The 12,948-nt window shown below is 42.7% G+C and overlaps 1 protein-coding gene across 2 annotated transcripts in view; it reads right to left on the bottom strand.

Annotated features, from left to right (window-relative positions):
• The window catches only part of dhx30 (DEAH (Asp-Glu-Ala-His) box helicase 30), a 125,440-nt gene extending 124,369 nt beyond the window's left edge, over positions 1 to 1,071 (bottom strand). For both annotated transcript variants that reach the window (XM_078540847.1, XM_078540848.1), the window contains exon 1: positions 820 to 1,071. In XM_078540847.1, the coding sequence (XP_078396973.1) occupies positions 820 to 1,066 (247 nt within the window). In that variant the 5' untranslated portion in view covers positions 1,067 to 1,071. The remainder of the gene's footprint in view (positions 1 to 819) is intronic.
• Positions 1,072 to 12,948: the final 11,877 nt, after the last annotated feature.

Genomic DNA, 12,948 nt, shown 5'->3' with positions numbered 1-12,948 from the left:
CGGTCCCTTAAGGTAGCAGAACAGGTAGTTAAGGTGGTTAAGAAGGCATTTGGGATACTTGCCTTTATTAACCGAGGCATAGAATATAAGAGCAGGGAGGTTATGCTGGAACTGTATAAAACGCTGGTTAGGCCACAGCTAGACTATTGTGTGCAGTACTGGAATCCACATTATAGGAAGAATGTGATTGCACTAGAGAGTGTGCAGAGATGATTTACCAGGATGATAAAAAGCCTGGGCTAGGGAGTTTTAGTTATGAGGAGAAATTGGATAGACTGGGCTTATTTTCCTTGGAGCAGAGGAGATTTGGGGGGGGCGGCGGTGGGGGGACATGATTGAGGTGTATAAAATTATGAGGGGCATAGATAGGGTAGACAGGAAGGAACTTTTCCCCTTGGTGGAGGGATCAGTAAACAGGGGGCATAGACTTAAGTTAACGGGCAGGAGGTTTAGACGGGATGTGAGGAAGAATTTTTTCACCCAGAGGGTGGTGGAAATCTGGAACTCACTGCCTGAAAGGGTGGTAGAGGCAGAAACCCTTATAACATTTAAGAAGTATTTGGATGTGCACTTGCGATGTCATGGCATACAAGGCTATGGGCCCAGTGCTGGAAAATGGGATTAGAATAGTTAGGTACTTGTTTGACTGGTGCAGACTCTATGGGCCGAAGGGCCTTTTTCTGTGCTGTCGACCTCTATGACTCTATGTTTGATAATTTGATGTTTCACTAATGTAATATTATAAACATGATTTTTTTTTGCCTGCTTGTATACAGAGCAGAGGCTGAAGGTTGGAGTTTGGCCTCGGTTAGCTCCCACCTTGCTGCCTGCCCGTCCCTGCTGCCAGCGGCTGTTCCTCCTCGTCCCCGGGGTCCGGCTGCTGCTGCGTTTGACTCGTTGTGTCTCTCAACCGGCTCATTCCTGCAGTCTGGCCGCAGTCCCATTCCGAGTGCCAGACAGAGACTGGAAGTGCAACCGGGGCCCATGGCTCAGAGCTGGGGTGTCTCAACAGGCAGAGCCTCCTCGCTAAGAACCGCAACAGTCTGAAAGAGCCGACCACCGCCATCTCGGTGAGGAAGCACAGCCCCAGCCGGCTCCAGGACTTCGCGGAGAGACAACGAACAGCCGGCAAGATGGACCTGCAACCACGAACTCCGACAATGAGCCAATCGCATCCCCTGGCGGCAGAATCAGGTAACGACGGGTTGGTTACGGCGAGAATTCCTCGCCTTTGTCAGAAGGGGCAGAGTTCCAACCGCCCCCTTGTGGCGTTTGGAGGCCAGTTCTCAGGCTCTCCATTCTGGGCTGCCATCTGGTAGGATATTCGGTGGTTTATGAGAATCCCCATAAATTCTCCTGTTATATAGTACTACCACACCATATGTGCAGGCAATAAAAACGGTTACTGCAATGTAAGGAGTGTTAATCAGTCTCTGAATCCTTCCATCGCTTCAAGGATACCTCAATAATTTAGAGTAAGGAAGACCATTCAGTCCATCTTAATTAAATCATCCAGAAAGACAACATAGACCTTTCCTTGCAGCATCCCACTGCTCTATTCAGATCACTCTATGGGGCAAAGGTAAGGACAAATTAGAGGCGTCAACTTCCAACTCAATCTGTGGCAGATTCTGACGTGCTGGGAAGGCCCTCAGAACACCAAATTATGGTGCATAATATGAGAATGGATTTTTACAAATGTTTTGGGGAACATTGTGTTATTCTGTAAAGACGGCAAAGTCTGTGTGTGTGTGTGTGGTATTTAATTAAGCTGGGCAAGAGATTGATAGGATTTAGGTTGTGGGAGGTGGGGGGGGGGGTGGTTGTGACATGAAAAGGATAGAGATGTTGTTAGAGGTACAAGTAAATAGGTTAAATCTAACATTTGCATTTTTAGATAAGTTGAGAATATTTTAAAATATTTAAAATAAAATAAGTTTGAATATCAAGGGAGTTCAGAGGTACAAAGAAACATGTTTGCATCTTGCAGGAGTCCCATGAGTAAACAGTAGTGGGGATATTATATTTTATTGACCTGAAAGCAAAGACAAAATGGAAACATGAAAAGATCTTATATTTGGAAGGGTTTGAGTTTCAAAGAGGTGTGAGAACAATGGAACTGAGATGAAAGGGAGAAAAGGTATTTTAGAGTAGCTGTTAAGCTGGAGCTATAGTGATAAGTGGAGATATCTGGAGCTGTTGAGCTATGGCTGAAGCTCTGGGCTGGGAGAGGATGCAGTTTGAATCAACAATCCAGTCAAGCCAGAAAAATCTTGGGCTGCAAGAAGCAGTCTTATTCTGAAATGGATTCCACTGCAGTGTGAAAGAGGGTAAAGGTCATGTGGTATGCCTTTATTGAAGCTACAGCAGGTTGCCTTGTGTAATATTGCGGAATTTCATAGTAGACATCTATAAGGGAGTTAAAAACAAAAAACTACTGCGAATGCTGGAAATCCAAAACAAAAACAGAATTAGCTGGAAAAACTCAGCAGGTCTGGCAGCATCAGTGGAGAAGAAAAGAGTCGACGTTTCGAGTCCTCATGACCCTTCAACAGAACTGAGTATAGTTAGGAGAGGGGTGAAATATAAACTGGTTTAAGGTGGGCAGGGGGAGAGAGAAGTTGAGGGGGGTGGGGTGGTTGTAGGGACAAGCAAGCAGTGATAGGAGCAGATAATCAAAAGATGTTACAGACAAAAGGATCAAAGAGGTGTTGAAGGTGGTGATATTATCTAAGAAAATGTGCTAATTAAGAATGGATGGCAGGACACTCAAGGTACAGCTCTAGTGGGGGTGGGGTGGAAAGACTGACAAGGTATTAGTTGTTGGTTTTAAAATAATGGAAATAGGTGGGAAAAGAAAAATCTATATAAATTATTGAAAAAAACAAAAGGGAGGGGGAAGAAACGGGGTGGGGGTGGGGGTGGGGGGAGGAGACCGCTACATTGACTACATTGGAGAGACCAAACGCAAACTGGGCGACCGCTTTGCAGAACACCTGCGGTCTGTCCGCAACAAAGACCCAAACCTCCCTGTCGCTTGCCATTTTAACACTCCACCCTGCTCTCTTGCCCACATATCTGTCCTTGGCTTGCTGCATTATTCCAGTGAAGCCCAACGCAAACTGGAGGAACAGCACCTCATCTTCCGACTAGGCACTTTACAGCCTTCCGGGCTGAATATTGAATTCAACAACTTTAGATCTTAAACTGCCTCCCCCCCAACCCCACCCTGTTTCTTCCCCCTCCCTTTTGTTTTTTTCAATAATTTATATAATTTTTCTTTTCCCACCTAATACCTTGTCAGTCTTTCCACCCCACCCCCACTAGAGCTGTACCTTGAGTGTCCTGCCATCCATTCTTAATTAGCACATTTTCTTAGATAATATCACCTTCAACACCTCTTTGATCCTTTTGTCTGTGACATCTTTTGATTATCTGCTCCTATCACTGCTTGCTTGTCCCTACAAGCACCCCTCCCCCCTCAACTTCTCTCTCCCCCCGCCCACCTTAAACCAGCTTATATTTCACCCCTCTCCTAACTATACTCAGTTCTGTTGAAGGGTCATGAGGACTCGAAACGTCGACTCTTTTCTTCTCCACCAATGCTGCCAGACCTGCTGAGTTTTTCCAGGTAATTCTGTTTTTGTTTTTGATCTATGAGGGAGTGTTGCCTGGAAGGTGTTTACTTGTGGATTTGACCAAGTAGAGAACTTTGGGGGGAATGTTTTGTAATGGTGTAATTGTAATCTTGTGTACTTAAGTTTTCTTTTATTTTTGTCAATAAAACTTTTAATTTTTAAAATCCCAAAAGTGTTACTTGACCCCTTACTGCTAAGATTAGTATATTGTCTTCTCGTTTTCAAAATACAAAAAAATAGGGTATGGCCCGTAAGCCAAGTTTTCCCCGGGACTTGGTTTGCACAGCAATTAACACCGGCTGTGGTCATAACATAAAATGGCGCTGGTTATTGTTATCGCTCTCTTGTGAATGTGAGCTGGTTCCCAAGTGTGGCCATTTTGTGTTGCTTATTGTACAGTCAGATTTCGTAGTTGCATTAAAGCTCAATGTTTTCACCTAAATACTGATGGTATTGTGATCCAGTTTATGTGCCAACCTGAAAGTAAACACACCCTATTGGCGTTGCAGTGTCTGAATGTTTTCATGCTTCTCAACAAAGGAAATTTTGAGGTTTTGCCTGACAGCCAACAGGCCCTCAACATTAAGTTGTAAGATTCAGAGACCATGCCCTATTGCCATAAAGCCAGAGGGCTGCTCAGCGTTGAGACTGCTGTTTCTGAGGAGATTGAGATTCCGAAAGGGGGCTCTTTTAGAGTTCAGAAAGTTTCTTTTGGAATTCAGTCTGCTGGTCGGATCATTTGCATCCAGAGGGGGGCCTGATGGGGGCACGTGAACGCTGATCCATTTCCCCCCATATGGAGCAACCTTCCTGAGCAGGATCTACTAACAGACATTCTTTGGATCAAGGAATGGGAAACACCTGAAGTCACTGACAAGTTCTTCGTGACAAATCCCATCTGTCGAATTGCAGGCTTTGAACTGCCAGGGCGAGAGCGGTCCTTGCTAAACAGGTTCAAAATGACCAAGGCCCCTGTGTAACCAACCTTCACCATTGGGACCTCAGTAGAAACTGCACTTGTCGAGAAACAAACAATGCTGCAAATTACCGAGGGTCCCCTCTGCAGACTAAGTGGCAGTCTACAGTATTATGGTACAGTAACAGCAGAAACTCTGGCCTCTTGCACTGAAGCAGTGATGCTTAGGGAAGATCAAAAAGGTGAATTCATTTGATCATTGGCATCAGACCTATTCTATACATTGACACTTGATTATGACTCATCCTTGTTGACTGTTTCACCTGGGAGAAGAGAACCAAGAGTAACCGTCTTCATAGATTCAGACACAGAAAGCGATGGGACATCTCCAGGACTCACCACTCAACAAAAGGTGAACTTACTGGATTTGATGCTAGGGGAGATAAAAAATTACTGCCCCATTATATCATGCAACTCTAAAGCTAAGGCATCAATATGGCACACTATCCACCTACATTATGGTTTCAAGGCCACAGCTGCCCACCTCTCAGACCTGGTTAATTTCAGAATGCAGTCAGGTGAAAGGCATGAAGATCTGTATCAACGTCAGATGTCCTTCTTTTGAGGATAACCTTTTGCTGAAAGGTGAGCTCGTTAATCACAATCTACTGGAGATGTCATCCTCACTAGAAAACATCGTGGTCCTACATTGGGATAAACTAATTGATTCTAGCCTACCACATCTAATGACACAGAGGTACAGCACCAAGCTCAGGTCACGCACACTGGGATCAGTCAAGCTAGAAATCTCCCAAGCCTTGGATTCACTATCAGGTGAGATTCACACATCTGCCGATGCCAAGGCTTTCCATGCTGCCACTTCCTTCTTACAGAAGCACCAGTTTCCCCCTCACCTAACAAGACTAGTCACTGTAACTCCTTCCACGTAGATAACAGGTGTCAGGCCCATTATGTAAGCACGTGTGTAACTTTCTGCCAGATAGCTTCTATTCTCGATGATGCCATCGCAGATGCTTGTTTGGACAAAGGGGATCAGAAACCTGCTTATATTTTGTTGAAATTAGCTGCACTCAGTGTACGGATTCGTCGGTCACCCTACTTAGACACATTTTTCGAGCATCATGCTGTTTGAGTGACCATTGACAATGGAGCCACTGGCAACATGATCCGTGCTCCCACAGCTATGACACTTGGTGTTCCAGTCAAGAGTTCATTCCAAATACCACGCTCATGGTTCGTTGCCTTTGTGTTGTCAGTGAAACACACTTTTCTCTATCCAGAGACAATCAGACGCTTCCTCAGGATCAAAGTGTACCAAGCCACCAACACTTAGCTTCCAACACATGTTTTGACTAGTGTTACTGACAAGATTTGCCTTGCGAACCTCTCCCAAGAACCACAAGTCCTGTTTTGCAATGAGCATTTTGCTTGCAAACGATCTGTTTTCACCCCCAGCAAACCAAGATTCTCAGCCTTCTCAGGACAACATGACACAGCCGCTTACCAACCATTGAAAATACCATTAGCTATATTCAAAGTCTGTTCGTGTGGATCCAGATTACACCCTGCCTCATCACATATGCTTTCACTTCCACATATGCATTGAGGAGTATGATGATGTCAATCCAACATTCCCAGATTACAATGGCAAAATGAGTGTTGTTGGAGCTGCATTCATCCAGGCAAGTGGAAGTATTCTATCACAATGATAAAGGCAAAATACTGCAGATACTGAAAATCTGAAACAAAAACAAAAAATGCTGGAAAAACTTAGCAGATCCGATAGCATCTGTGGAGTGAAAGACAGAGCTAATGTTTCGAGTCCATATGACTCTTCTTCAGAGCTAAGTAAAAATGTGGTGAAATTTATACTGTTTAAGGAGGGGTGAGACAGGTAAAGCTGGATAGAAGGCCAGTGATAGGTAGAGGCAAAGGAGAGATTGCCAAAGATGTCATAAACAAAAGGCCAAAAGGGGTGTTAATGGAGGTAGTACTGGCTAAAGGAGGTGCTAATGGTGACATTAAGGATCGAAAGTGATAATAGCTGGACAAGGGTAAGCACTTTGGAAAGAACAACATGAGCAAATGACAGGTGACCCTTGTGGGGGTGAGGGGGGGGGGGGGGGGGGGGGGGGGAGAGGGACGGGACGGTGGTGGGAAAAAACGATCGAAAATAGGCTAAAAGGTGGGGTTAAAACAATGAATAAAAATGAAAATAAATTTATAAAATTTTAAAAAGTGGAAAAAATAAAAGCGAATATTGATAAAAGGGGATATAAAAGGGGTGGGGATAGAGGAGCGTGTTTATGGTCTGAAGTTGTTGAACTCAATGTTAAGTCCGGAAGGCTGTAAAGTGCCTAATCGGAAGATGAGGTGCATCTGCTTTCTATCCTTAATGTCACCACCTTAATCTCTCTCCACAAATGCTGTCAGACCTGCTGAGTTTTTTCCAGCATTTTTCATTTCCATTCCATCACAATCCCAACTTGTGCCTTGTTGATGGTGAAAAGGCTTTTGGGGAGTCAGGAGATGAGTTACTTGGCATGGAAAACCATCTCTGACCTGCTTTTGTATAGAACCAGAGAATGGCTAGAACACAGAATCCATTAAGCCCCTCATGTCTGTGCTGGTCTCTGCAAGAGCAACCCAACTAGTTCCACTCCCCTGCCTTTTCCCTGTATTTTATTTTCTCTTCAGGTAATTACCCAATTCCCTTTTGAAAGCCATAATAGAATTTGTCTCCATCACACTCTCAGGTACTGCATTGTAGTGTAGCCACAGTATTTATGTGGCTCATCCAGTTAAGTTTCTGGACAACAGTGAACCCAAAGGTGTTGTTGGTGCGGCATTGTGATGATAATCTCTTTGTACATCAAGGTGAGGTGGTTAGACAGTCTCCTGTTGGAAGTGGTCATTATTTGGCACTTATGTGGCACAAACGTTACTTACCACTCATCAGCCCAAGCCTGCATATTGTCCAGGTCTTGCTGCATTTGGGCACGTACTACTTCATTAATGAGGAGTTGCAAATGGAAATGAACACTTTGCAATCATTAGTGAACATCCCAACTGCTGACCTTTAGATGGAGGGAAGGTCATTGATGAAGCTGCTGAAGATGGTTGGGCCGAGGACAATTCCAAGGAACTCCTGCAGTGATGTCTTGGGGCTGAGGTGATTGGCCTCTGACAACCACATCCAGTTACACATTATCAATTGAGTGTTGTTATGTGATCTTTCTGTCAAATACAATTACACCAGTAGATGGCAATGTCACACCACATACACTCTATTCCCTGAAATGTGGATGTTCATAGAATCAAAGAATGGGTAAAGCACAGGAGGCCAATCAACCCATTGTGTCCGTGCTGATTCCCTGCAAGGGCAATTTAGCTAATCCCACCCCCCTATCCTTTCCCCATGGACCTGCATTTTTTTCTCCCCCTCAGATTAGTTATCCAAACCCTTTAAAAGCCATGGTTAAATCTGCCTCCATCACTCAGGCTCATTTTGGAACCTAACCACTCGCTGTGCAAAAGTTTTTTTTTGTGTCACCTTTGGTTATTTTGCCAGTGTCTTCTGCTTCTCAATCCTTCCACCAATGGGAACAGTTTCTCTCTATCTATTCTCTCTAGACCCATTTATGTAGAAGATAACACAACTTTATATGCTTAAAAACTTCACACCATACCAGAATAATAGTTGAGACATAGATGTGTAGTCTCCAAGGTAGTTCTAATTCTTACACAGATGATTTGATGTTTCTTGAATTACATCAACCTTATACTTCCTGTTTACGTAGCAGAATTCTAACAGCCAAACCTATTGCTGTGCCTCTATTGCACAAAATACATTTTCATAATACAAAAGGTATTAGTACTGACTTCTGTATTGTTAGGTTATTTTTTTCCTATATTATACATTATCCTATAGAGTTGAGGTTTATGGTTCTTATTCTCCTTTAAATTCTCTACAAGTCAAGTAGACATTGTCTGATGTTGCCATATCCCAGCAGCCCTCAGTAATGTCAACCTCTGGACTCCAAATCCTTCAAAATCACCTGTGCAGTCCTGCTAGACTCTGCTTCCCAGATTTCCCTGTATTCCCACATCCGAAACCCCACTTTTGCTGCTCAGAATCCCTTAGGCAGATCCCCTGATCCCAGAGCCACCCTAATACTCCAAGATTCCTCCCCAATGCTCCCCTTTCCCAGTGATCCAATTCCAGTAATTGCCCCAGTTTTCCCACAGAATACTGGAACTACTCGGCAGGTGAGGGAACACTTGGGGAGAGATAGAAAAAATAAATATTTTGGGTTGATTTCAACAGAATGGAAAAAGTTCAAGATGCAAAAGGTTTTAAATGAGAACAAAGGCAGGGAAATAGGGTAGTAAGTAAAGAACAAAAGGGAAGGTATGTCATGGGGTGGGGGGAGAGATTAAATGATGAAAGGAATGATGGTACAAGGCCAAAGGGGATGGTAACAGAACATTTAAAGAAAAAAGATGGGTCTAATGAAGGTATAAATGGGAATAGCCAGGGGTGTAGTGCCAAATTTTGAGGTGCAGGAGCTCTCAGGAAATGTGTTAGCCATATTTCTAAATCTATTACATTGTTTTCCTATGTATTAATGATTTGAGTCCGCAAACATCAATAAAACTATGCTTTTTAAGTGAAAAATATTAGTGTTGGTAGGCAATTTATTTCGAACCATGTGGTATTTTGAATCATTAGTCTTTAGCATAGAATTTCATTAGATAACAGTTTAATTATTTAATTCAAACTTGTTAAAAACATGAATTACAGAAAACTTTACTTGCTTCTGACAGGGAATGGTATAAAGGGGGACCACTGCTTTTCTTGATTTATATTAATAACCTAGACCTGGATGTACAGGGCACAATTTCAAAATTTGCAGTTGATGCAAGACTTGGAAGTATTGTGAACTGTGAGAAGGCTTGAAGAATTTTCAGCCATTATACTTCAAAACAAAAGTGAGTGAAGAGGAACAATCAAATTTCTGAATAAAATGAAAATCCAGGTGCCTGTTTTTTACTTCAAGAAGGTAGTGTCGAAATTTGTAGGCAACACCAAAGTAAATTATCCTGAACATCAAAAGAAGCTACAAGTTGGAATGGGCAAAAGAAATGGCAGATTGTCAGTAAATATAGAGAAAAGGCTGGGCGAGTTTGTGGGTTCAAGCTTTGCAAAACATTAAAATCAAGAAGTAAGGCCTTAAAAATCCTAATAGAATACTAGGTTTTATGGCAAGAAGAATAAAAGTCAAAATATCATGAATTTACATAGAACAACAGCAAGATCAATATATGTAATTTTGGGCTCTACATAATTGGAAAGATGCTAAGGCAGAAAACAGATTCACTAGGACACTGCCTGGTATTAGGAATTATGAAAAAAGGTGAAAAATTTGAACTGAACACTGAAGGTTATAGGGTGATTTAATAGAGCTATTTAAAATTATGGAGGGACGGGAAAGTGTAAATAGAAACAGACTAGTCCAGTAATTAAGGGGCCTCAAATGAAGGGACGATATAAGATTAAATGCAAGAAATTTAGGATAGAGAGAAGGAGAAATGTTTTTGTTACACACAAGTTAATGAGCCTGTGGAATGCATTGTGGGAGCTGATGATTGAAGCAGAGACATGTTAACACTTAAAGCAGACGTTGAAGGAAAAGAGACATGGGATTAGGGCTGCTATTCCTGTGAAGAACAAACACCTGACTGACTGGTCCAAATAACTTGATTTTGTGCTATCGTTCTCTTTAAACATTACAAGTGAACAATGCCACAGGTGACCAGCCAACATAAGGTAAACAGGATAGAGAAAACACATCTGAAACATTTCAAGTGGAACACAAAATTGAACTAGTGAAATGAAATTTGGCACAGATAGTAGGAATTTCATCCTCCAAGAATGAAGAGCATGTAGAACACGGTGGGAATAGGGAAGGTAAAATTTCTGGAATTGGTTAAGGAACCACTGGATACTGTAATGCGGTTCTCCCTTATTCACTATCTTATCAAGCCTACAAAGGAATCATCTCACTTCTCCTGCAAATCTTCCAGTCTGCTGCATTAATTGCTGTCTGCTAAACATGAATGGCACAGAACAGTGACATGTTTGCCTATGAAACACATGCTGCATTTCAAAAAGTTGTTAATTGCGTGAAGCACTTCAGACAGTTCAGCATAAGACAACATTTGTTTGGCTTGGGAGTTGCATCCTTTGCCTGATTCAGTCAGTCTGTGGGTTCAAGCCGAGTCCAGAGACTTGAGCACAAAATCTAGGCTAGCACACTAGTGCAGGTACTGAGGGAGTGCTGCACTGTTAGAGATGTCATGGTCATCTTTCACTACGGAGTTTGAATGAGGCCCTGTCTGGTGGATGTACAAGATTCCATAGCACTATTTGAAGAGCAGGAAGTCCAGGTCAATATTTGTCCCTCAACCAAAACAAACTATCAGTCAATTATCTCGTTGCTGTTGTTGAAGCTAACCGTGTATAAATTGGGTACTGTGTTTCTCAACCTTACAACAGTGACTACAGCCAATTAAGTACTTTTGAAATGTAAAGACCTTGGCAGTGTCCTGCAATTGTGAAAGGTGCTATACAAATAACATGAATAATGCAGGGAAGGGGTAGAGGAGAATGGCAATATTTCCTTGTGGTCAGTAACAGTCTAGGGTTAAATAATGGGTGACATGAAAATCAAGAAATATTTTGTGTTCAACTAACTTTCCTGATCAGGAATGGTATCCACAAACAAGTAGGTTGTACTTGATCTGTAGAAGGAACTGGCTTCATTACTGAACAGCCTTCCCTCTTTCTAGACTATCTTAGCCTCTCATCATACCAACCCTGGTAGAAAACTGCAATATCTAGCGTTTGAGAAACATACTGTACCTTCCTGTTTAGCTCCAGTTTTCTTATATCCTTTCCTGAATGCAACAATTGTTACAGTAGTTGCTGTGTGGCTGATAAGATTTGGGTGTAGTGCCATCCTTTCCCCTGCCTCCAGCCCACATGATAAAACTATAGCAACCCCTTATATGACACTCACATGCAAAGGCCCACATACTAAAAATGGCACTTGAGTGTTGTATAAAAGGCTGCTGATACCCAAGGAAGCATCCTCTCTGGGATCGAAGAAAAGTAAGAAAGCTCATTATTTTTCTGTTGAATCCTCCAAAGCACATGCATATGAAAGGAACCTAGCTCACTGCCTACATTGCTTAACTCTCTGTGTGCATAAAAAAGCCTGCAAGGCAACTGAAGACCATTTCCCTTCTCTTGTAGCCTTCAGCAGATTTGATGACTCTTTATCTCTGACCCACCCCTGTCAGGAGACAGAGTGAATGAATCCAGCTACCACAGAAAAAACAAAAGGACCATGGCTCAAATACAACTTCTGGAACTTCAGTTCATTGTTTTTTGCTCTTTTTTTGAGTGGCTAGATCTGTTCTGAATCTATCCTGTTAGAATCATATATCTCAAGACTGAATTTTTCTTTTACAAAATGGGAGGTCATGGCATGATCTGGACATTTGGATGCTAACCTGGGATTTTGTTTTAAAAGGTCATATGTTCACCTTGGAACTGTCAACAAGCAGGCCTCTTCAAGAAATCACCTGACCTTTATGGTACTTGAGGAAGATCTGGTTGTTTGTTTTGAACAGCACTTTAATTGATGGGGAAAAACACTGAAAACGCAAAGGTTGGTAACTTGCTGGAAATCACATGGGAGAGAGGAAAAATGAGGGGCATGGACAGGGTGGATAGGGAGCAGCTGTTCCCCTTAGTTGAAGGGTCAGTCACGAGGGGACATAAGTTCAAGGTGAGGGGGGGATGTGAGGACTTCCCTTTTACCCAGAGGGAAGTTGTGAACCTGCTAGTTTTGAAGGCAGTCTTGTTAGGGAACAAGCTGAGGAAGGAAGGCTACCCTAACTGGCTTTCCCTCTCTCTTTACCTTGCCCAAAATTGTGTGTGGCAACCTTGCAACCTGTAGCCAGAGAACCCACATGAGTGTAACTGGTCTGCATTTGGACCTGCAAAGTTGAGAACACCTAGTGAGAACTTCCAGACGTCCACCGGGACCAGTGGCCCGTCTTCACACGAGGGAGCACCAGGTCGACAGCGTCAAGACCCTGTGAACTTTATCCTTTGTTTCATAACGCCCATCCTCTAACTCCCACCTCTGCAGACAGACTCTATCTGTTTACCCTCTGTTTATCTGTGTGCACACGTGGGTACTGGGGGAATTCTTTAAGAAAAGATAGATAGTTATACTTCCCAATTACAATTGTGTATTCACCAGCACTTGCAGCTTGTTAAGAAGTAGTTTTGTTAATAAA

Source organism: Cetorhinus maximus, chromosome 4 (assembly GCF_964194155.1).
Source record: "Cetorhinus maximus chromosome 4, sCetMax3.hap1.1, whole genome shotgun sequence".
Lineage (NCBI taxonomy): Eukaryota > Metazoa > Chordata > Chondrichthyes > Lamniformes > Cetorhinidae > Cetorhinus > Cetorhinus maximus.
Note: the sequence above shows the minus strand (reverse complement) of the source record. Positions and strands in the feature narration are given on the sequence as shown.